The 25,662-nt window shown below is 40.3% G+C and overlaps 1 protein-coding gene across 1 annotated transcript in view; it reads right to left on the bottom strand.

Annotated features, from left to right (window-relative positions):
- Positions 1–25,662, bottom strand: part of LOC122552959 (uncharacterized) — a 207,083-nt gene that overhangs the window by 145,785 nt on the left and 35,636 nt on the right. The window contains exons 3-6 of the mRNA XM_043696273.2: positions 19,963–20,214; positions 15,000–15,110; positions 11,645–11,789; positions 1,385–1,484 (exon numbers count right to left, since the gene is read on the bottom strand). Of these exons, the coding sequence (XP_043552208.2) occupies positions 1,385–1,484; positions 11,645–11,789; positions 15,000–15,110; positions 19,963–20,214 (608 nt within the window). The remainder of the gene's footprint in view (positions 1–1,384; positions 1,485–11,644; positions 11,790–14,999; positions 15,111–19,962; positions 20,215–25,662) is intronic.

The raw sequence follows: 25,662 nt of genomic DNA, 5'->3' as shown, positions 1-25,662 counted from the left end.
ACCACTCTGGCCTCATCAATACTCTTTGTTACTTCTTCAAAAAACTCAAATCACATTCATGAGACATGATTTTCCATGCACAAAGCCATGCTGACTATCCCTAATCAATTTTTGCCTTTCCAAATACATATAAATCCTGTCCCTCAAGATTCCCTTCAACAACTTTCCCATCACTGAAGTCAGGCTCACTGGTCTATAGTTTCCTGGCTTTTCCTTCCACTTTTCTTAAATAGTGGTACCACATTAACCAACCTCCAGTCTTCCAGCACCTTACTTTGACTATCAATGATACACATATCTCAGCAAGGAGTTCAGCAAACACTTCCCTAGCTTTCCACAGGATTCTAGGAAACACCTGATCATGTCCTGGGGATTTTTCCACTTCTATGCATTTCAAGACATCCAACACTTCCTCCTCTGTAATATGGACATTTTTCAAGATGTCACATTCTATTTCCCCACATTCTATATCTTCCATGTCCTTCTCCCCAGTAAATACTGATGCAAAATACTCATTTAGTATCTCCCCATCTCCTGTAGCTCCACACATCCACAGCCTTGCTGATTTTTGAGGGGCCCTATTCTCTCCCTAGTTACCCCAGCCAGTGAGCAACTAGCCACAAAAAGACATGACCCATTCTCACGAGTATCCTTACATATAGATGTGGAAGGACACCACTTCGACTGGGACAACTCATCCATCCTAGTACAAGCCAAACAGAGACAAGCACAGGAATTCCTAGAAGCATGACATTCCTACTGGATCTCTATCAACAAAAATTTAGACCCCATTTACCATCCTCTGAGAAGAAGAACAGGAAATGATGTCACCACAGGAAATTGCATCACCACAGGAAATTGCATCACCAACCCAAGGAAACCTAAACACCTAAATCGAAAGCAGATCACTAACATCAGTGCTCCACCAGAGGCTCACTGATGATGTTACCTAGTATGGTAATGAAACTTCTGAAAATGAATCTTCCAGCTCAGCGAGCAAACTTACATTTCAAAACTCGCTAGCCTCTTTCTATTGCTCAAATCCTCCAACCTTAGCAATATCCTTGCCTTCCTATATATCTCCTGGGAACAAGTTAGTTACTTGCCCATATCCCTCCATCTCACTTCCACTAAAACTTGAAAAAGGGTAGTTCAAATAAATTACGTTCAGGTTTGAAATATTTAATATTTTAACTTCCCAGTAATAATCAACACACTCATTGTTGGCACTAAAATCCAACCTCTCCCTGACTGATGCTGATCCTTCTTTCAATAGTTAATACTTAATTTCTATACATCTTTCTTAAATGTTGAAAGTATAAAATCACTTTAACCAACAACTCAATTGTGTTTGGTACATAGCTTTGGAAAATAGCTTTGTTACCTGCGGATCCTGTTGAATTAATTCTGAATCGACCTTAAGTAGTTCTTCAACAAAATCTTCAAAAGTCTTTTGCTTTTCACTAATTCCAGGTCTGATGGGTCTGGGAGAAACAATAAGTGGGTTATATTTACATCCTGTTCTAATATGGGAAATTTCTGGGAATCTCTATTAGCAAAAAGTATAAGTAGAGTCTTACTCCTGAGAGTGAGTCAAACAACATCAAAACTGAAAATACTGCAAAATCTCAAAAGGTCAAACAGCATTTGTGGAGAAATTTCCTGGATGATGGATCATAAGAAATTTTTGCATTTTTAGACTTGCTGCAGATCAAGTATGTTAACAAATTGACTTAGTTTGCATTCTTTGGCTTTATTGTCTACTCCTCTGTTAATGATAAATGATTTGGTACATTCTCAAAAGTAGCAGTATTCCAAAATGAAACTGAAGTGCAGCAAAACAATTTCTCTTGGCTCATTAAGATAATTGCCTTTAAATCCTGAGAAATGTAAGAAAAGGTAAAAACCTTACTGTTACAGGTCACTCCACCTCCTAAGTATTGTGCTTTATCAGCTGCGGCTCAGATGGTAACACTCATCTCTCTCACTCAGGGCGTTGTGGTTCAAATTTCACTCCAGTGGTTTGATCAAATAAATTTACAGTTTGTCACAGAGGTGTTGGACTGGGGTGGACAAAGTTAAAAATCACACAACACCAGGTTTTGGTTCGACAGGTTTATTTGGAAGCACTAGCTTTCGGAGCAGTTAGCTGTCTGATGAAGGAGCAGCGATCCGAAAGCTAGTGCTTCCAAGGAAACCTATTGGACTATAACCTGCTGTTGTGTGATTTTTAACAGTATATAGGGAAGGTCTTCAAACAAAGCCACCACAAAATAGAAAATTCTTGTCCAAAATAAAATGAAATGGGCAGAATAATTCCAGCACCTAAAGGAAATTGGCCACAGCAAAAAAGTTGGGAAAATCACATGAGATGGCCAGCAAGGTGCTTCTTGATTTCAAAAGCAAAAAGTCCCACTTCCCAAGCAAACCTTGAACGGCGAGATGGGATTTTTGCTGGGGATTAGTAAGAGGCTTATTTTCATGTATTAGCATCGTATTATTAGTTAATCTCACTTCATTATTATGCAATTTCTTACTCTTGTTCTGTTGGATGGATATTAGATGGCAATAATTTCTGACATTTCGAACATGCTGCTTGCCTCTATAGATCTCCATCACTAGGCATCAATATCTCAGTATGGGCACTGACTGCGCGCATCCCCTTTCCACAAACCTTGGTAGTTAACACATGACAGCCTTCTGAAATTCTTATGGTACACCTCCAATCCACTTACAGTACAGTTCTACACTTCAATATTGCACTTTGGAGTACACCAGCACCTTTCATTGGAATGCAGTTGCAAGGACACTTTGCACATAAGTTTAGTCATAGACTCATAGAGTCCTACAACACGGAGACAGGCCTCGTGGCCCAAACTGGTCCAAGCCAACCGAAATGTCTGTCCATGCTAACCCTATTTCCCTGCACTTGGCCCACATACTTTTAATCCTTTCCTATCCATGTATTTGTCCAAATGCCTTCTGAATGTTATTAATGTACCTGCATCAACCACTTCCATTGGCAGTTCATTCCATATGCTTACCACTCTCTGTGCAATAAAGTTGCCCCTCAGGTTCCTTTTTATTCTTTTCCCTCTAACCTTAAACTGATGCCCTCTCGTCCTCCAGTCCCCAACCCTGGAAAAAATACTGAGAGCATTCACCCTATCCAGGCCACGCATGCTCTTATACAAGGTTCCCCCCTCAGTCTCCTACACTTTCAAGAGAAACATCCTAGCTTGTCTAACCTATCCCTATAACTCAGACTATTGAGTCCTGGCAACATCCTTGTCAATTTCTTCTGCATTCTTTCCAGTTTAATAACATTCTTCGTATAAGAAGATGACCAAAACTGAACACAATACTCCAAGTGGGGCAACATAACTTCCCAACTTCGATACTCAATGCCCTGACTGATGAAGGCCAGTGTGCCAAAAGCCTTCTTCACTGCCCTGTGATTCCACTTTCAGAAAACTGTGAACCTGAACTCCAATATCGCTCTGTTCCACTATCCACTATCCTCCTTAAGGCCCTTCCATTCACCATGAAACTCCCACCCTGATTTGACTTTCCAAAATACAAGACCTCACACTTATCTATATTAAACTCCATTTACCATTTGTTGGCCCACTTTCCCAGCTGATCAAGATCCTGATGCAATTTCTGACAACTTTCCTCACTGTCCACGATACCGCCTATTTTAGTATTATCAGCAAACTTACTAATCATGCCTTGTACGTTCTCATCCAAATAATTAATATAGATAACAAACAGCAATGAGCTCACCACCGACCCATGAGGCACTCCACTAGTCACAGGCCTCCTGTCCAGCAAGCATCCTTCCACTATTACCCTCTGCTTCCTACCATCAAACCAATTTTGTATCCAATTTGCCAGCTTGCTGTAGACTATATGACACATAACCTTCCAGAGCAACTTACCATGTGGAAACTCATCAAAGGCCTTACTGAAATTCATATGGACTATGTCTATCACTCTGCTCTTGTCAACCTTCCTGGTCACTTCATCAAAGAACTCTAACAAATTTGTGAGGCATGATTCTCCCATTCACAAAGCCATGTTGACTACTCCTAATCAAACCCTGTCTTTCCAAATAGAATAAAACAGGATTTGATGAGGTAGGATTAGAAATAAAGAAGAGATATATTTCCAAATATGTATCCTATCCCTCAAAATCTTCTCAAGTAACTTACCCACCACCAGATGTTAGGTTACTGGTGTACAGTTCCCAGGCTTTTCTATGTAGTTTTTCTTGAATAATGGCATGACTTCTGGGACCTCACCCAGAGCTAACGATGATGCAAAAATACCAGCCAGGGCCCCCACAATTTATTTTTTAGCCTCTTGTATTTTCTTGGATATATCTGGTCAGAACCACGAGATTTATCCACCTTCTTACATTCTAATACATCCAACGTCTCCTCTGCTGTGATATGGACTGTCCCCAAGACATCACCACTAACTTCCCCAAGTTCCCAAGTCTTTATGTCTTTCTCCATGGTAAACACAGAGGAGAAATAGTCATTGAGAACCTTGCCCATCCCCTACAGTTACACATACATGTCCACTTTGCTCCTTGAAGGCCTTATTGTCTTTCTAGTTATTCTTTTTCCTTTAATATACTTAAACTACCTCTTTGGATTCATCCTAATCTTCTCAGCTAATGTTATTTTGTGCCCCCATTTCACCCTCCTGATTTCCTTCTCCAGTAGACTCCTGTATTCCCTTTACACTTCCTGGATCCTAGCTGCCTGTACCTGAGCCACGTCTCCCTTTTTCTGGTCAAATCCTCAATATCTCTCGTCATCCAGGATTCCCTCTTCCTACCAATTTTGCCTTTCACCCTCACAGGTACATAGAGACCTTGAACTCCAGCTATCTCACTTTTAAAGGCCTCCCACTTGCCGGAGGTTCCTTTGCCTGCAAACAAACTACTCCAATCAACCTCTGCAAGCTCCTGTCTAATTCCATCAAATATCGCCTTGCCCCAATTTAGAACTTGAACCTGTGGATCAGTTTTGTCCTTCTCCATAACTTTTTTGAAATTAATAGAACTATGGTCACTGGTCCCAAAGTACTCCTCCACTGTCATCTCCATCACCTATCCTGCCCTATTTCTCAAGAGTAGATCAAGTTTTGCCCCTTCTTGAGTAGGATCCTCTATTTGCTGCTTGAGGAAACTTTCCTGAATGCACTTAACAAATTCCATCCCATTTAAACCTTTAATGCTCTGGCATTCTCAGTCTGTCACGAAAATTAAAATTCCCTACTATAACAACCCTCTTACTCCTGCAAGTCTCCTCAGTTTCCCTGCATATTTGTTCATCTAATTCCTGCTGATGATTTAGGGGTCTATAGTACAACCCCAATGACATTACCATCCTCTTCTTATTTTTCAACTCCACCCACAAAGCCTCACTGGATGATCCTTCAGTTATTTCATCTCTGACTACTGCTGTGATACTCAGCTTAATCAAAAATGCAACTTCCCCTCCCCTCTTTCCACCACTTCTGTCCCACCTAAAGCATCTGTACCCTGGCACATTAAGCTGCCAGTCCTGTCCCTCTCTTAGCCATGTTTCTGTAATGGCTATAATATCTCATTTAACTCACGGATTGGGCCAGGCAGCATCTCAGGGCAGCTTGCTCTGTTTCTTAATGTTCAATCATTTTCTGCTGACTTGGATGCTCACTTGGATTTTCCTGTCTCAGGCAAAGCTTAAAGGCTGTCTGTCTTACCTTGCTGTTTAGCAATGACACAAAACCAGGCAGCTTATTATGGTTGTCAAAAGTGATCTGTCATGGTATGGACATGTTGCTGTACAGTTAATGCTATGTCAATCTCAGCATGCATCAGCAGTAAATGCAGCAAATACATAAATCAATTGAGCACGTCTCAAAATCTAAGGGGAGCAGCTGTTAGTCAGGGGCCTGGACATAGTCAGGTTTCCTTTTGGGTAAGACATGGTCTAGGGGTCTGTTCTGTGTTAGTGAAGTTGGAGAAATAAATGTTGGGAATTAGAGGTAACTTGGATGGCAGAGGGGATAAGAGTGATGAAAATAGGAAATTAACATGTAGGTGGAGGAGGCGATAGTAAATGGGAGGACATGGGATACCGTGGAGGAAAGGAAAGGGGTGCTGTTGTCAGCAGTCACCACCTCTGTGGGGATAGACTTTCCAGCACAATGGTGAGTAATGCTAAGGTATGTTGCCAAGACTTGTTTGTCTTGAAATGGCATTGAGGGCTTTTCTGTATCTCCTAATCCTAATGGGCCCTTCAGCAGTGACTTCTTCAGCTGTTCAGCAGCTGCTGGAGGTTGCTGCTGGTCCTGAGATTGCTGGTGCATCTGTTCCTCCTCCATTTCTCTTTGCCTTTGTTGTACTAAAGCAGCAGTGACAATAAACCCTGCTGAAGCAAGTCCTACAGCCTAAACGAGTGGGTGGCCATTCTGTCCCAGTGTGTGGCAAAATGATAGCTGCACTAAACGTTTGTGCAATTGGCTTCTTCCGAGGACTTACTGGGGCCCTATGTGAGACTATCAATCCTCAATCCACAAATGTATTGAGGCTGTTACCAAAACAATTTGTGTCAGATAACACTGTACTTCCCAATGTCAAGGTCAGAGTTGGGCTTTACCAGTAGGCTTTACCAATATAGCTAGATTCCCCAGGTGCAGTAGACTGTTCACATGTTGCACTTAGTCAGAAGTCACACAACACCAGCTTAGAGTCCAACAGGTTTATATGAAATCACATAAGCTTTCAGAGCACAGCCCCTTTGTCAGATGCACTATAACCTAATGTTGCGTGACTTCTGACTTTATCCACCCCAGTCCAAAACTGGCACCTCCACAACATATTGCACAATGAGTGTCATATCAAATGCAGCTGAATTCATGCAAGGGTTCCATTCTATCAATGTGCAAGTCAGCTGCAATAATTGGTACCACATCTTAGAGGTCTGTACAAGGTACCCTGGGATCTACCATGATGCCTACATTTGAGGACTCCCTTGTTGCTGTGTCAGTTGGAGAGCCAGGTGCCTTACAGTGTTGGTTACTAGGAGACAAGGGTCTGCAACCATGGCTGATGACTCCATTAAGCAACTGCTGAAGACACCATGTAGATACAATATAGCCCCTTCTTTAATCAGTGCCATTGTGGACAAGATGATGGGCCTCTTGAAGATGAGGTACTGAAACTTGGATCTGTCTCAAAAGAACTTGTAGCACACTCCAGACAGAGCATGCTGAATAACTGCGTCCTGCATACTGCACAACTGGAACAGGCAAAGAGGGGATACAATGAATATTGAATAGCTGGAAGAGCAGTAGCAGTCTCATGAGGTGGAAGGTGAGGAAATTGAGCAAGACAAACATCACCTTCTGCATAGTAGAATACTGCAATGATAGGTGCAACAAGCCAGACAAGACTTATTTAAAAACCTAGTACAATTAGCTGACAGCCAAGTGGAGTCATCATTCATTTACTGCAGCTTTGGTTTATCTGTTTATTATTTGCTTCCACTGTTGTTGAATAAAGACAAATGTTTTAAATTGTTTGAAGGCTTCCCTGTATGTGAGGTGCCACATTAAATAATGGCAAGAAGTTGGGTTACACTGGGATTTAGGAAAGTGTAGTATTGACTTTGGCAGCATAGTAAGCTGGGATATGACTAAGAATGAGTGAGCTATGGAGCTTGGTTCTTAAACAGTAATAGATGTGAGACTTGTATGGGCAATCTTCTCACCAATGTGCCCTGAGAAGCATTGGTTTGTGGTTACTTGTTCACTACATGTACAGAGATGGGGAACTCCAGTCTGCACAATGGCCCTTTGAAGATGGCGCTGGAAATTCAAGGATGTGCTGGCAGTGGGGAGTATTTCTACCTCAAGAAAATTGGGGAATATACAGGCAGGATGTCATTGGGTCATAGCACGTAGTTACTGAGACAAGCTTAGGAGGATAACATGACAGAACTTGCCTGGCCTCATGAAGAGAAATCCTTCATGAAACCTGCCAGAAGTGGCACAGCTAATATCTGGTAAGATTTAGTCCAATATGTCCAGAACAAAACTAGAAACACAAAGAAACGAGTGAACTGAAAACTTCAAGTTTCCTTATATTTGTAGTTTCAAGTAATTTACGCAAGCCTAGTGCTTCCTCAGTGCTGTCTTTTGGCATTAAAATGATGCACCATCTGTTCTCGCAGACAGAAGTCTTATGACAATTTTTGGAAGAAGTGTACAGATCAATATTTATTCCTCAATAAACATCACAAAAGCAGTTTATTTGATCATTTGTCACCTTGCTGGTTGTACTTGCCGGCTGGTTGAAGCTTCAAAATGGAAATGGGAATTTGGATTCCGGAATTTTCTACATGTTGTAACTCCACCTCTATGCTGGCAATGACAGCGGGTGGGATGTTCTCCTGGGATGAGGGGAGTCAGGCCAATTCCTGACAGGCCCAAGGCATGGATGGAGGCAGACTGATATCTGTTCTGAAGAAGACTCATACTGGACTTGCTGAGTTTCTCCAGGATTCTCAGTGTTTTAGGTAAAAGGACAGCTTCCATTCATAGCAACATAAGACAATCTTTACAGACTACTGTAAGAGTCACTCACCCTCCTACTCTTTCCTCAATTTCCACCTCACCTCACCTTTCCTTACCCAATGTCTAGTTAACACTTGGAAGTCTTTTAGGTGATTATACATTTGACCAAGTACATACAAATCATTTGAATATGTACTAGGAAAGCAACTATCTTATTAAAAGCTTATAAATTTGTCAAAATAACAAACTCAAGTTCACCAGAACAGCTGTGTAACCAAACTCTCCCAGCAGAATCTATTAGTGGTTTGGAAGTCAGCTAAGCCATAAAAGTGGGCAATGTCTACCTAGCACAGCTTCATAAATGAACCCTGCAGTACAGAATCCAATAGTGCCTTGGAAGATACTCAATAACTCAGACATGTATCAAAACTTTCAGACAGCCAAACAAATGGGTGAGCTGTTCTGTGAAGAATGAAGTCTATTCCAGAAATGCTTAGTACAACATACTTCTACTATTTAAAATTATCCCCTTAGTCTTTATGCTGTACTTGCTGATTAACATTTTGTAAATATAATTTAAATGTTAAAATCAAAATGGACAGGGTGACTTTCTGGCACAGGATGTTGGCATTCCATTATACCATGACAACCTATCGCTGTAAATGACTGAACTTTCCCCAGCTACTGTCAAGTAAACACTTTGCATGGAGGTGATGCTGTAAGAATGTGTGAGACCAGAAATTGTTAACCATCAGTTCAATGTAAACTCCTACCAAGTCTTCAAACAAATCTTCAAATGATTCTTCAAATCTTTAATTACATATTTTCAGAGCAACTGTTAAAATAGAATTTGTAGAATTGTATTGCATAGTAGTTGTTTTTATGTACCTAAATTTAAAATATTTGCTGAATGAGTAGCTCACAAGAGGTGTGAGATTTTCTATTCCTTTCATGGTCAGCTGGTGAGTTAATGAATGGACACCATCAGACAAGGCCCCTATGTAAATGTGAGCAACATTTTCTTCAAATTCTAGGTGCATTGTAGAATGAAATTTAATGACCTCACCAGGAGTATCAAGGAAAGCTTCCCGTACACATCTTTTATTCTTTCTGCACTGATGTGAAGAACCCTATATCAAATCTGCATAATCTTTTCATCCCCTGCTTCTCAAGGTTATCCATAAATTCATTTAACCTCTATTCTGTTCTTAAAGCTGCTACACCGCTACAACTCTTGGCTACACTTACTGTTCCCATACATCATCAAATAAACAATGGTAAACTGGTTCATACATGTAGAAAGTGAAAACCTCTCCCTAATTTTCAGAAAAATCTTACAAGAGTAAAGTGAGGTAGAGAGGCAGAAGTTGTTGAAAGAGTGATCCAAAACTTAGAGCCGAAACAACTAAAGGCAAGGGCACCATTGGTTAGGTAAAATAACTGAGGATGTACAAGAGGCCAAAATGAAAAGGATGCCAATATTTTGCAGGATTGTTGGTCCGGATTAGATTAGAGAGGTAAGAATGGACAAGACTATGTGAAAGTTGAAAACAATGATGAAAATGTTAAAGTCATGATGCTGAATGACTTGGAGTCAAGTAAGGTCAGAAAGCACTGGGATGATAAGGCATTCTGGAGAGAGACTGCTGTTATGAAACTTGTGAAAGGGCTCAGAAAAGACTTACAAGGATGTTGCCAGGGTTGGATGGTTTGAGCTGTGGGGAAGAGGCTGAATAGGCCGGGGCTATTTTCCTTGGAGCATTTGAGGCTTAGGGGTGATCTTATCGAGGTTTATAAAATCATGAGGAGCATGGTTAGGGTCAACAGACAAGGTCTTTTTCAGGGGGTAGGGGAGTCCAAAACTAGAGGGCAGAGGCTTAAGGTGAGAGGAGAGAGATTTAAAAGGAACCCAAGGGATAACTTTTTCATGCAGAGGCTAATGCATGTATGGTACAAGCTACCAGAGGAAGTGGTGGAGGCTGGTACAATAACAACATTCAAAAGACATCTGGTTGGATATATGAATAGGAAGGGTTTAGAGGCATAAGGTCCAAGTCCTAGCAAATGGGACTAGACTAATTTAAGCTATACAGTCGTCATTAAATGAGTTGGACCAAAGGTCTGTTTCCATGCTGTGAAACTCTATAACTATGAGCTGCATGAAGGAAAAAAAAATAGTAAATTCATCCCTAGTGAATGCACTATAAAAGAAAGGGACAATTGGGGTTACTAGTCATGATAAGCCAGAGCTGAAACAAGATGTGGTCTTGGCTAACAGGCTGGCAGGCCCAGGGAGGTAGCAAGACAGCAGCAAGATTGAAGAATACTGAATGGTTGGATAGGGAGTTGGCTAACAGAAGTGTGGGTTACGGCAATGAAGAGGGTCAGCATAAATAGCAATTGAGCAGTAAGCAAAGAAAAGCATCCTTTGGGATTAATTTTTAGAATCAACGAATGCTAGGACAATAGATTATTTTGTCCATTAACCTTTTACAACTTTCTGAAGAGCAAAGCAGTTAATTCCATTCTCCACTCTTTCTCTTTTTAAAGCTGCTAATGAATCTACTTCACCATCGGTCAGACAGTACATTCAAAGTCTTAACTGCTCATTGCATTAAAAAGGTTCTCCCTTATATTTTCTCTTTGTTTGGTCAATTGCCCTGTGTTATCAAGCTTATAACCATTAGAGATAATTTATCATTATTTACTCTATTTAACCTCTTCATACTTTCAAACAATTCTATCACTTCTAATTGAGTTTGGCATGGGAATAGTCAGGTAAATGTGTAGGGCAGGTCTGAGTTGCAAGCCCAAAACATAGACGGGGGCAAGGTCAGATCATCTGGTACAATTGTGTCACCTATAATTCATAGATCTGTATTAACTATAATCTAATTAATAACTAATAATTGTCCCTCCAAGTATTTCAAACTAAGATACTTCAGATACAGTATGGCTAAATTGTGACACAAAAATGCAGGACAAACCAAAAATGCTTGCAAGTTAAAAAAAACTTCTGATGTCATATAAGAGAAAACATTCAACATAAGCTATCCTTTGCTCTTACCTTTCTTCTAGCCCCTCTGGTTTCTTGGAATTTCTTTGAATGCCAAATGGAGTGACAGCATGTTGCTCTAATTGTAGTTCACCTTTTTCCTCATTGATTGGAGAAAGATTCCTAGGACAGTTTTCATCCTCAGGAATACACTCATCTACAGAAATATGGGATTTAATTCAAGTTCATTTAAGTGGCTGCAACATTACATTATCGTAAGTACTTTTATGAAACAATACACGTCGGTCCAGAGGCTGAAGTATTTGAACAATTCATGATCTATTAGAAAAGCATATCCAGTTTCAGATTTTTTTAGCTCTTGGATGGGGAGCAGAACAATTTACTTGTTTTTCATCATTCTGTATCCTATATTGTATTCTATGTCTTATTGTACCTGGCTGAAACATCAAGCTTGAGGAAAACAGACCATCCAAAGTCTAGAAAGTTGCAAATTGTGGCTCTAGGGAAGCACAAAGTAGTTTGTGATAAGACAAGATCAGTAAAGATGATCTCAGGATGGTGAAGGAGGAAATATTATCAGTGAGTAGAGTATTCTAATACATGAGCCCTTATTAAGAAGATGACTTAAGGAAGATCGAATGTAAATCAAGAGGACAAATAAGACTGGGGAGTTAGACAACATGAAATTGAAAAGGCACCTGCAAGCAACCAAGAAGCATAAAACCATGAGGGCGTAGAAAATGGCAGAGGATCTACTCCTAGACAAGTCATTAATGCATTAGATATCTTATGTCACCTTGCATTCTTGAATAAGTATGTGAATTCATTGATAAATTGATCTGATGAATGAACCGCTTTGCATTGTGGATTTGCACTCAAAGAGAAGCCAGCCTTATTTCATGTGGCATATTTGTCCTTTACTACAGAAATTAGAAATTTATCACATTTACCTTGCTGGAATTCAAAATAGAAATACAATTACAAGAGCAGGTAGGTGATTTTTAAAGCACTTATACACCTAACTTTATTCATTAAATCAACTATCATATATTGGTGATAGAAGACAACGTTTTTAAATACAAACTGACTAGAAATCCACAACCAGATTGGTAATCCAGAACTCTGAGTGAATGCTCCGGAGACATAAGTTTCAATCTCAACATGGTAGATTTGGATGGAAAATCAAATTCAATAAATATCTGTAATAAAAATCTAAACTAATAGGTAGCTTGTAACCACTTGGCATTAATTGGTATTCAACCCTTTTGGTTTACTAATTCCCTTTGGGAAGGAAATCTTTGCTGTGTGTCTGCAATCACATGTAGGTCAGACCAAGAAACGCGGGTGATTCTTAACTGCCCTCTAGACAATTAGGGATGGAAATAAATGGTGGCCTAGCCAGCGATGCTCGCATTCCATGATTGTTTTAGAACATAGAACATAGAACATAGAAGAATACAGCGCAGTACAGGCCCTTCGGCCCTCGATGTTGCGCCGATCCAAGCCCACCTAACCTACACTAGCCCACTATCCTCCATATGCCTACCCAATGCCCGCTTAAATGCCCATAATGAGGGAGAGTCCACCACTGCTACTGGCAGGGCATTCCATGAACTCACGACTCGCTGAGTAAAGAACCTACCCCTAAGTTTTTGTTTAGAAAAGCACAAACTGGCCATCTTCCAGCAGAACATGGAGAATACCATGCAACTAACTTTTTTCAAAACACTTTGGGGTGTTTGGGAATGTTGAAAAATCTATTGGGCAGATCAGAAATGATGGAGATTCAGCTTCTAAACGAAGAACAGCATAAACTTGGATTTTCAATAGACAGGCAATGGACAGTTAACCAAAAGATCTATATTTACAATTGCACACATCCACACACAGACACATAATTGCCCAAGAGACCATGTAGTCAGTAAATGAGTCACATCAGAACTTCTTTAGTTTTTACACCTACTGAGCTCAACATTAAATTATCTCAGTCAGAGGAATGGCAGGTATACCACAAATAGCATCAGTTTTTTTCAGAAAAGTAAAAAGCCAAGCTAATGGATTGTGCACTTATTTTGATTCAGCAACCCTACTGGCAAGAGCTGGCTCTAAGGAAGCTGAGTATTTTGTGAGAACAGAACTGAAATTAGTCTCTGTAAATCACTGTTGAGGTTCACACATGAATAATGGTTAGTTCTGTGATATATCAGAAGAATCCGAACAACAGAGGAACTATACAACATTTTCAGAAAGAGAGCAGAAACAAATAATTATGACAGCAAAGAAAAGGCATTTGGAATAAGGCAAATAACCCCATGCAATATATCTTGGATTATAGCAGAATGAGGCAAAGCTGGTCAAGCAATACAAGACAGAAATATTCCAAGGATGGGGCAGGTCTTTGAGCTAATAAAGTCTCTGTTGATGTTTTTCTGCATATATTCTGAATCCACTATATTGTTCCCTGCCAATAGCCTTTATTATTTATCCTTTTCAATAAACCACTCAATTACTTTTTTGTTACAAGTATTTATGGTCTCACCTCCAGGTTTCTGGGAGACAATTACATGTTCTAACCATTCTCTGCATTTTTTGTCCCTTCACTTTTTCTGTGATTACGCTTAATTTGTCAATCTTCATTTCTGTCTTTTCAACCGAACGAACTTAAAATGTTAAAAGCATATAGCAACTTTTACAATCTTCAAGATAAGATGTCTTCTCAGTTCCAACTAAAAAGTTCAAACTTTTCATGTCTCCTTGAATGGCATGCTGGCACTATGGTTAGCACTGTTGCTTCACAATGCTAAGCACCTGAGTTTGATTTCAATCTTGGGTGACAGCCTGCGTGGAGTTTGCACATTTTCCCGAATCTGTGTGTATTTCTGCCAGCTGCTCCTAAAGTCTAAAAAATGTGCAGATTAGTTAGATAAATTGCCCGATAATATCCAAGGATGATTAGCCATGGTTATACAGGGTGTCAGGGATAGGGTATATAGTGCTTGTAACAAGGTCAGCAAGGTTGACCTCACAGAATATCAGTGTCCTGATTGGGGTTGTTAATCTGGTCCAATCAGAGAGTCCTGGCTGACAGATACATAAAGGATTGTAAAAAGATCTATTCACTCTGAGAGCTGGCTCTAAGAAAGCCAGATCAGTGTCAAGGAAAGTTAGGAGGAAAATTAGTGCATGCCAGAAATCTCTGACATTTTAGTCATCCTTTTGGCTGGGTCAATGGAGTGGGAGGTTGCTGCATGTGTCCTGAAGCTGTTCTTTAACTTCAGTGATAAATGAATCTGACCAAGAAGAAATTGATGCTAAGTATAGTATTTACTTCTACAAAGGGGAGAGTACCTCAAAACAAACATTTAGGATTCCCTTTGTCTTTAAACAACTTGATTTTTAATCTTACCTAGACTTGTTTCTGCCTCCTCCATCTGCAATTGTAGTCTGGAAACATGTATCTCAGGTTTCTCATTAGACAAATGCTGCACCAAAATAGAATTTTCAGCCATCGAATCACCTATCACACAAAACCCAAAGAGTTTATAACAAGAATATTAAAGCATATCAATTATGATTTTTTCAACTAATGCTGCTATAAAATATGAAATTTCACAGATCTTAAATATACAATGGCTATTGAAGTACTGTAATAGAAATGTTTAAAGATTTATATTCCAAACAGCTTAGCCAGGAAACTGGGGTTCAAGTCATACCTGTTCCAAAGGTGTGCAATAACGTTTCTAAACATGCTGATTAGAAATATCTAATACATGTTACATTTGTCTATTTCTTGGTAAGTGTCATGATATTTGTCCCAATTCTTATAACCTCACTCATTTTGGAAATTGGCAACCAAATCAGATATAGCATTAACAGGCAACTGTATCAGTACAATGTATTGCATTGCATTGCATTGTATCACTATAGTCTTAACAGACCATAGGACTCCTCTTTCATTAGAAAGACAATTGGTGGTGATTTAACCTGAGGGCCATTATACCTCAGATGAGAGGAGAGTTTGAGAAGGAAAGTCCTTCATGGTAACCTCAGCCAGTGATAGGAATTGAACCCACACTTTTGGCATCAGACTGAGCTAAACTTTCCCCCACAAAATATATTACCAACCCTTGCAGTTTTCTAAGCAAATAACTCATCTTCTCAGCCCCTTCTATTGAGGGGAGGAGAGAAATCTTTCCATCAAGTAGAGATAAAAGTAGGGGAAAATCTAGATGTTAGTGATAATTATATTATGCTACAAGGTTTTAAAAAGGGAAGTCCACAAGTGTGACAGAAATCAGAATAATAGATTTATTTTGAGGGGTCATGAGTAGAACTTGGGAAAATAGAATGGACAACAGTATTAACATACAATTTTGCCAATACAACATGAACTGGAAACATAGGTTGACAGAGTCCAGGAAAATAAAACTTCTTTTAAAAATACAAACAAGCTAGTCACTAATTATGTATCATGGTGGGATATAACAGTAAAATTGATGGTAATGAAGATTTACAAAGTAGATAAACATTAGGGAAGTATGATATTTGGAGCATGCTAAGAAATTAGGAAGTAAAAACAACAATGAGGCAAGTCAAGAGGATCTATGAAATAAAATTTTAAAGACTGTTAATACATAACTTCTTTACATGGAAAGAATAAGGAAAGAACAAACTTGTCTCACAGCAAAAAATTAGCTAGCTCAGGGAAGGTCAACTGGTCAACAATGCAAAATTGAGATAGAGCAGATTGATCACTTGTTCTCATCTGATCTTCAGCCAAGGGTTCACTTGTGATTGTAAGCCTATAGGTAATATTTTTACTGTTTTTTTTGTAGTGTACTTTGTTTTAATAAAGACATTGGTTATATTCTGTGGTTAGAACTGTCTTGGGTTATTGATACCCAGAGTAAACCTGAAGAACTAGAGAAAGTGGAAATAAAGACCTACACATTGAAGCTGTGAAAATACTTTACAATTACCTTTCAGAATGTTCCATATTCCTCGGCTGGCTTCTATCTTTATCACATACTGTCAGTTCTGATGTCCTTTTAATGGGTTCTAATAATCCTGCACCAGAGGAAACCGGAAATCTGATTTTCAACCCCATCCAAGATGGAGAATTGAAACTCACTGGGGGTAGGTATACACTTTGCACCGTAGTTAGACCTTTCCTGTCGAGGAAGGCAATTTGAGTAAGGAAATTTCCCTACATGAGAGAACTGCCTCAGTTTAAAATGATATCTCACCACACGCAATTTTTGCCCGAAGGAATGGTTGCATGTAGGCATCAGAATCATACCCACCAACTCTGGAAGCAAGTCCTAGGATGCAGGTCCTAGGCAGGCATGAGAATGGAGTTGATAACTCCACTGACTGGAGTTATACCTGGTCCAAATGAAGCTGGTTGTGATTATGAAAGATTAGTCATTTCAGTCACAGAAATCTTTGTTGGCCACCTTCCGGACAGAGTTCGAGGCTCAACCATCTTCAGCTGCTTCAACAATGATCTTCCTTCCATTGTGAGGTCAGAATTGAAGGATTCGCTGATGATCACACAGATTTCTCAGATACTGAAATAGTCCATGTCCAATTGGAGCAAGACATAGACAATATCCAGGCTTTGGCTGACAAGTGGCAAATAACATTGTGCAACACAAATACCAGGTATTGACGATATTATCCAGAGAGAAACTATTTAATGACATAATCATCACTGAATACCACATTATTAACATCCTGTGGGTTAATGTTCTGCAGAAACTAAACTGGACTAGCCATATGAATACAGTGGTTAAAAAAAGCAAAGCAGGCAAGAAGGAAGTACCATTTCCCAATTGCCCCAAATCCTGTCCATGATCTACAAGGAACATGTCAGAAGTGTAATGGAATTCTCCTGAAAGATGTGCAGGTGAACAGCACACAAGAAGCTTGATGTCATACAAGAAAAAGCTGCTTGCTTGATTGTCACCACATCAATAAACATCCATTCCCTCCACAACTGATGTTCAGTAGCAGCAGTGTATACCATCTACGAGATGTACTGCAGAATTTCATCAATGCTCCTTATAGAGCACCTTCCAAACCCATGACCACTTTCATCTAGAAGGTCAAGGGTCATGGGAACAAAATGACCTTCAAATTCCTCCAAGCCTGTCACTATCCTGACTTGGAAATATACTGCTGCTTGTTCAGTGGTGCTGAATTAAAATCCTGAAATCCCTCCCTAATGGCATTATGGATCCACCAAAACAAAATGGTTTGTAATGGTACAAAGCCTCAGCTCACCACCACCTTCTCAAGCGCAACCAGGAATGGCCAATAAATGGCCCCATCAGGAACATCCACAATTTATCATTTTTTAAAATCACCTCTACAGTACTCGTCTGCTCTAACCTCCTACTTCTATGTTCATTAGCACATGGCATTGAGAGTAATCTGGAGATCACTTCCTTTAAATTCCTGCTTTTTAATGTTTTTCCCAATTCCTTAATCATTGCCTTCAGGACCCCATCCCTTTGTCTACCTATGTCCTTGTTTCCAAAAATGGATCCTGACCTCTTTTTGTGCAATTCCAGAATGATTCACAACTGCTCAGTGACATCCACAACCCTAGCACCAAGAAGGAAACATACTATCCTGAATTCATGACTGCAGCCACAAAAAAACCTAACTGTTCTCTTGCCTTGAGAAGTCCTTGTCACTATTCCTTCACCAATCTTCCTTGTACTACTCTGAACAATTGAACTGCTCATGGATCCACCCATCTGGCTCTGGTTGCACAGCCACCAGATAAACCATCAGTTTCATCAGTGTTGTCACGAAGTTGGTATGTAAAAATGGTAAAGTTGGAAAATGGGGGAAAGCATGGTGTCACCCCCTTTAAGATAAAGTGTTTGTTATGCTTAGATGTTTTAAAAATGAATGTCTGCGAGCAAGCATCTGCAAGTACTCAATTTGACATATGGCTTTTGCCCGAAACGTTGATTTTACTACTCCTCGGATGCTGCCTGAACTGCTGTGCTTTTCCAGCACCACTAATCCAGAATATTGTATCAAAGAGCCAGTCAGCAGGTCCAAGCAGCATTTTTACGCAGACAACAGTTTAAATTCAGCCAATTAATTTTAAAAGGCACTTGGAGACTAAGGGCCAATTAAAATCAAATCGAATGGTGTTGACATCCTGAACCCAATCATATTATAAGAATTTGATGTGTCATAGGGGTATATAACAGAGGGGCAATTAGACAGAGAGAGAGCACCAACTGTCATCTAAAGAGAGAGCAAACCCACCATTTGAGAAAGAAATATCGGGCTGTTACAAGAAATCTCCACGCTCTCTAAAAAGCATTATCTATAAGGGTACACAGCACATTTAGCTAATATTCTTGAGACCAGAAAATAACTGAGAAGGTAATTTGGACAGAAGAATTTGACAGAGGTGTACAGAATGGAAGAATTACAGAGAAAACATTCCCAACAGCAGAATCAGCGAAGAGGATGAGGACTATTCTGGAGGACACATTCTGTGTGAACTTTGAGAAACTAAGTTTTAATTTATTGTTGTTATTACCTGAACTTATATAAGTGGGACCTGTGTTATTGAAACAGCATACCGATAGAATCTTGTTTTATTTGGTAATAGGTACATGGAGAGGAATTGTTCAGTTTGTTAGTTGTTCTGTTAATTTTTTTCACTGTTGGAGTTAGTTAAATAAATTGTTGCTTGTCAATTGTAGAGTGAGTGAAAGGATTTCATTTCATTTAATCACCCTCTATAACAGATTGTAGGGGTGAGAGGTAGGTTATACGACTTGTCATGCTTCTTTATCAGATTACGAGGCGAGGTTATCGTCTAGGGGTGTTTTGGTTTTAATTATCAGAGAGGTATCTACATCCACTTTGTAACAGTATTCAGAACGGAGTACAGGCTAGTAAGTAAGATAAACTTAGAGGACTCCTGCACTCAATTTTCCTGTTCCTCGGATGCTGCTTGACCATGTTTTTCCAGCACCACTCTAATCTAGACTTTTTCTTTTTGACCCATTCACTGTCTCTCTGTGTATGCTTAAGATGTAGGGTAGCCACAGCTATAAACATGCTGCCAATGTACCTCTCAACCTCAAGGATACACAGTGACTAAATGCTGCTCAAGTTTCAACTGACAATACTTCCTGCACAAATCGTTAAGCAAGATACAGGAAGAAACCTGCAGCTCCCACATTGCATGGAATGTGTACTCTTGAGCTGGGAGCCATCCTGCCTTTATCTTACTTCTTAATAACCTTGTTACTGCTAACTTTGCCTTGTTGTTTCTCAGCTAAGAATATTTACATTTACTTTAGATCAGAAGTAAAACCTTATTGACTAACCTGAGTTTTGAGGTGGGGGTGGATACATTGCTGTCTGAGTAGGATCACTGCTAATTGGTGATGTGGATGCACTTTCTTGTGCTGGGGATTGGATTATTTGGACTAATGGAATGCAAAACGATCCTTTAGCATTTGAAGAATTTTCATTAGCAGAAGGGCCAGAGAATTGAAAAGCAGTTGTGTTGATCCCTGGAGACAAGGCTGCAGAAAGACCAGTCAATGGAGACGAGAACCCTATCGGCAAAGTAAAACCTGCAGTAAATACAAATTGACATGAGAGAAAGAAAACAAGTTTGCATTTATATAACATCATTCATGAGCTTAGGTCAGCATAATGTACATCTGAGCAAGTAAAATATTTTTGACATACCAAAGGGTGCTGAAACAAACTAGCATTTTTTTCCACTGGCAAGTTGAAAGTTGGGAGCAGATTTGATAGATTTTTTTAAAACATTCATGGACTTTATAAGTGGAAACTGGAAGACATTTTCATATAGGAGCCTATTAGGAAATGCTATACCACAATTAACTAATAAAGCTGAAATACTAACATAATTTTATAAACAAAGAATATAAAAGGGAATCAGACCACAGAGCTCAAGTTGAGAGTAAAATGGGCTGAGTGGATGAAAAGCTGCAATTTCTACAAATCTATATGCTTTAGTTTATTTGCTTTCTGCTAATTCTGAATGGCAATGAATGCAAATTATGAAATCTTCAGAGACTGTGGCATTAAACACCCAAATTCCTCTAATATTAGATAGGGGAGATCCCAGATTGAAACTTGGCTTGATAGGACATAAGTTTAAATTTTACAGTTGGTTACTGTAAAATTTATCACTGGGGGCTGCTCTTGATCCTTAATAAAATACAATAATATGAGTTTATTATGCAAAAGAAAATAAAATAAAGCTATGTATATTATTTAGAGAGATGTTAACAAAGACAGCATCTATAAGTACTATTCCCATTGTAACTATTTAATTTCTTAGTTAACTGACTCCAGTATTGATGGTCTAGAGTCATCTTTCCAGATCTAATGATCCAAACTTCTTTTAATTTCTGACATCTTGAAAATTTCTCCACAAACCCACACTGTTTGGGGTTTCACAAAATTAATTTGCTCTTCTGCTAGGGTGAAACTGTTTGTTCTGGACTGAATTTATACTACGAGTAGCCTGTGCTCTGTTTTCTCTATGTTATAAACAATGTTCCTTGTATTGTTTTCTTTTACACAGATCCCTGGGTTGGTACATCAATCACCATACATAGACCCTCGGAGCAGCTGTACACACAGCCATGCAGCTCAGAAAGGGATGGTAATTATAATTAATTAACATCACATGTTAGTATCCTGCTATGCACTCAATCATAAGTCATATGATTTCTTGGAAATTATGTAGTTAGTTCACTGTTCCAAATTATTTTGTCTTCTTTAAAAAAAAGTTACCTTTACAGAAACGAAACTACAAATTGATTTTATCTCCAGTTTAAAATTTAAATTCTGGGGATCCAAGATGGCTGCACCTGGTAAGATCATGTTTGCTGGGCTCTGCACTGCAAAACCAACCTGACAGAGCCAGAACCCATCCAAAATACTTTACTGTGCGTAAAAACACAGTAAAGGAGCTGGAAACCTGAAACATTTTACTTCCCTTTGTCCTTGCAGCTGGAGAATGCCGAAGAAAGGAGTAAGCTTGCCTGGGACCGAGACCATGGTCCAGCCCACTGAAGCAGCAGGCTTGCTGACTCACCAGACCCTGGTTGAGGAGTTGGCCAAATTTCGAGGTCCTGGGGAGGCAGATCCAGGAAAAAATTGAACAGAAGCTGGCTCCTGTCTCTGCTATGCTGCAAGACCTGGGAAAAAGGACTGATGAGCTCAAGCGCTGGGCTGCTGGGGTAGAGGCAGAGACTGACTCCTCCAAGAGCCAGATTGAAGCCCTGGAAATGCAGGTCCAGGTCTGTTGGATCTGGTAGACAATCTCAAAAACAGGAGTAGAAGAAAGAAGAATCTGCGTGTCATTGGCAATCTTAAGGGGACGGAAGTGAGCAACTGGTGAATTTCTTCGAGAAGTGGTTCCTGGAGTTCCTTGGTTTGGAAGCTCAGACGGGAAGGATAACAATTGAAATAGCCCAACGGATAGTGGCTCGAAAATCAGGTGCGGATTAGCGCCCATGCCCTGTCCTGATAAGATTCCATCATTATAAAAACAAGCACAGGGTCATGGAAGCCTCTAAATCCAGGGGAGGGAAATGAAGGCTTTGGTATGTGGCAGCTCCAGGGTCATGTTTTTCAAGACTTCTTGGCAGCAGTGGTCCAGAAAAAGAAGCCCTACAATGTTGTGGTTCTGTTCGCCGAGCTGGGAATTTGTGTTGCAGACGTTTCGTCCCCTGTCTAGGTGATATCCTCAGTGCTTGGGAGCCTCCTATGAAGTGCTTCTGTGATGTTTCCTCCGGCATTTATAGTGGTTTGAATCTGCCTCTTCCGGTTATCAGTTCCAGCTGTCCGTTGCAGTGGTCGGTATATTGGGTCCAGGTTAATGTGCTTACTGATTGAATCTGTGGATGAGTGCCATGCCTCTGTGCCATGGTACAGAGAACACCTAACGGAGAATTCACCACAAAGGTATACAGGAAAGCAACACACACAGACCAAGTCCTGAACTACGAAAGCAACCACCCCAACACACACAAAAGAAGTTGCATCAAGACACTATTCAAAAGGGCCATAACACACTGCAGTATACCAGAACTGCAAAAAGAGGAAGAAGAACACCTCAACAATGTATTCATCAAAAACGGATACCCACGCAATTTCATCAACAGATGCCTAAGGGAAAGACAATGGAACGAGGACATGCCACAACCCAAAGGACTAGCCACACTACCATACATCAAGAGCATTTCCGAACTGACAGCCAGACTACTGCGACCACTAGGACTCATAACAGCACACAAACCAACAGCCACTCTCAGACAACAACTCATCAGAACGAAGGACCCGATACCCAGCATGAGCAAAACCAATGCAGTGTACAAAATCCCATGCAAGAACTGCACAAAACACTACATAGGACAAACAGGAAGACAGCTAATGATCCGCATCCATGAACACCAACTAGCCACGAAACGACACGACCAGCTATCCTTAGTAGCCACACTGCAGATGACAAGCAACATGAATTTGACTGGGACAACACTACTCTTATAGGACAAGCTAAACCGAGAACAGCCAGGGAATTCCTAGAGGCATGGCACTCATCCACAGATTCAATCAATAAGCACATCTACCTGGACCCAATATACCGACCACTGTAATGGACAGCTGGAACTGACAACCGGAAGCGGCAGATTCAAACCACTATAAATGCCGGAGGAAACATCACAGAAGCGCTTCACAGGAGGCTCCCAAGCACTGAGGATGTCACCTAGACAGGGGACGAAACGTCTGCAATAAATTCCCAGCTCAGCGAACAGAACCACAACAACGAGCACTCGAGCTACAAATCTTCTCACAAACTTTGAAGCCCTATAATGGCGTCGAGGAGATTGAGACAGCTTGGGATCCAGTATTCTTTAAGATATCCAGCGGTGCTTCGGATCAATCATAACAGATTCAACATTTGTTCGACTTGTCAGAGAAAGCAAAGAACTTTGTGGACGTGCTGACTTAAGTCGAATGTCCGAATAGGCATAGAGGACAGAGCTGTTCGAATTTGCTTTTCTTTGAAAGGACTTGGTAGAGTCTCCTTTCTGGTAATAAGTTGCATGAAATGATGTCTGGGATGGATAGAGTATTTATTTCTAATTTCTAAGTTATGTTAAGGGGTTGGTGACATATTTATTTTTAGTCTTCTTGACTATCGTACTAACCTTGCTTTTGGGTGATTTTCTCCCTCTACCGAATGGTCAGTGTATGTGGCGCGACCCTAGCTGGTAGGAGTTGAGAGGGTGGTTGGGATGGTTAGTAGGGTTATAGGATGTGTAGGTACCTCCATAGAATGGGGGGGTAAATTCCTCCATCAGTGTCTTTGGCGATTTTTTTGTTTTTCTCTTTTTGCCGTATATATTTTTTATATGTTTGTAGATTTGTTGAATGTAGTTATTTTAGTCTGTGTAATTTTAGGGTTCTGTGGATTCTTTTGCATTAAAGCTCAGCGATCGGTAGCTCTTCCTCTCTGGAGTCTGAATGGTGCTGTAGAAGTTTATGGCTAAGGATGTGTTTAAGTGGTGCATCTGGAATATTAAGGGGAGCCACTCACCTGTCAAGGTACTTTCTACCTTAAAAGGGAGAGGGTAGATGTTGCCTCATTACAAGAAACACACTTGGATAACGCAGACAATTTGAAGCTGCAACAGAATGGGTATGACCGGGTTTATTTTTCATCTTTCAATATGAGGAGTAGGGGGGTGGCCATTTTAGTTGAAAAGAATCTCTCATTTAAGTTATTAGAGTGCATTAAAGACACATACAGGAGATTTGTTATCCTCAAAGCTTTGGTACATGGGGAAGAATATGGGATCTTAAATGTGTACTTACCCCAGCCCACCCCCTTAAATTCTTGACAGATGCACTTTCTAGACTGATTAACCTTGCATCTCAACATATCATTGTAGGACAGAATTTCGATTGTCTCATTGACGCCACGGTAGACAGATTGCCCAAAGGGTGCCAATATCTTTTTTGCGATCTAAACTATTAAGGGATTTGTGTGCTGAATTGGGGTTGGTAGATGTTTGGAGACACCATCACCTTACTGGTAGGGATTTCACATTCTTCTCGAACTCACATAGATGCCATACCAAGATTGATTTTTTTTCTGACCCCCCGCAGCACATCTAGGCTCTGTGGTGTCATGTACACTTGGCAATATCACTATTTTCGATCACGCCCCAGTGTATTTAATGATTAAGAGTAAGGCTTGAGGCACTGGCAACTGGACCCCTTCATCCTTAAGGATAGCAAGTTTATTGAATTCTTTTCAATTGGGTTCAGGGCTTTCTTGGATATTAATTCAGGCTCGGCCAGTGGCCCATCCATTCTTTGGGAAACAGCTAAAGCCTATACTAGGGGGTTAGTATTCAGCCAGTAAGAAGCAATAGATGGTTGAGCAGCAACGCTTGCTCGAGGCATGTCTGAAAGTAGCTCAAAAGGCATACTTTGACAGGCTCTCGCTGGCTAAACTGCAGAGGATCACAGAGCTCCAGTCTACGCTGAACTTCATGCTCACATGGACAGCCAAGACAGAGTTTATATTTGCAAGTCAAAGGCTGTTTGAGCATGGGGATAAGTTGGGCAAGTACCTAGCATACCTTGCTAGGAAGAGGAGTGCCCTCCAAGCCATTTCCTTGATCAGAGAGGACACTGAAATTTGACCTACGATTCTAAAAAGGATTAATGCAGCATTCCGGAAATTTTACTCTGAATTATACCAAACTGAAGCAATGAGAGTGAGCCGGTTAGGAGGTCAGGATGGAGTCCTTTTTTAAGAATTTGGGCCTTCTGGGAATGACCCCTGAACACGAGTCTTTCCTCAATGCCCCATTGTCAGAGGAAGAGGTTCAGGAGACTGTGAGGCAGCTCCAGAATGGGAAGATGTCGGGTCCTAATGGGCTCCCCAGTGAGTTCTGTGGGGAATTTATAAGTATATTGTCAGGGCCGATGCTTAGTATGTTTAATGACTCACATAGTCGTGGCCT

This window comes from Chiloscyllium plagiosum, unplaced genomic scaffold, assembly GCF_037043375.1.
Source record: "Chiloscyllium plagiosum isolate Xiang-an unplaced genomic scaffold, Cpla_swu_hap1 HiC_scaffold_10, whole genome shotgun sequence".
Classification (NCBI taxonomy): Eukaryota; Metazoa; Chordata; class Chondrichthyes; order Orectolobiformes; family Hemiscylliidae; genus Chiloscyllium; species Chiloscyllium plagiosum.
This window is presented reverse-complemented; position numbering and strand designations above follow the sequence as displayed.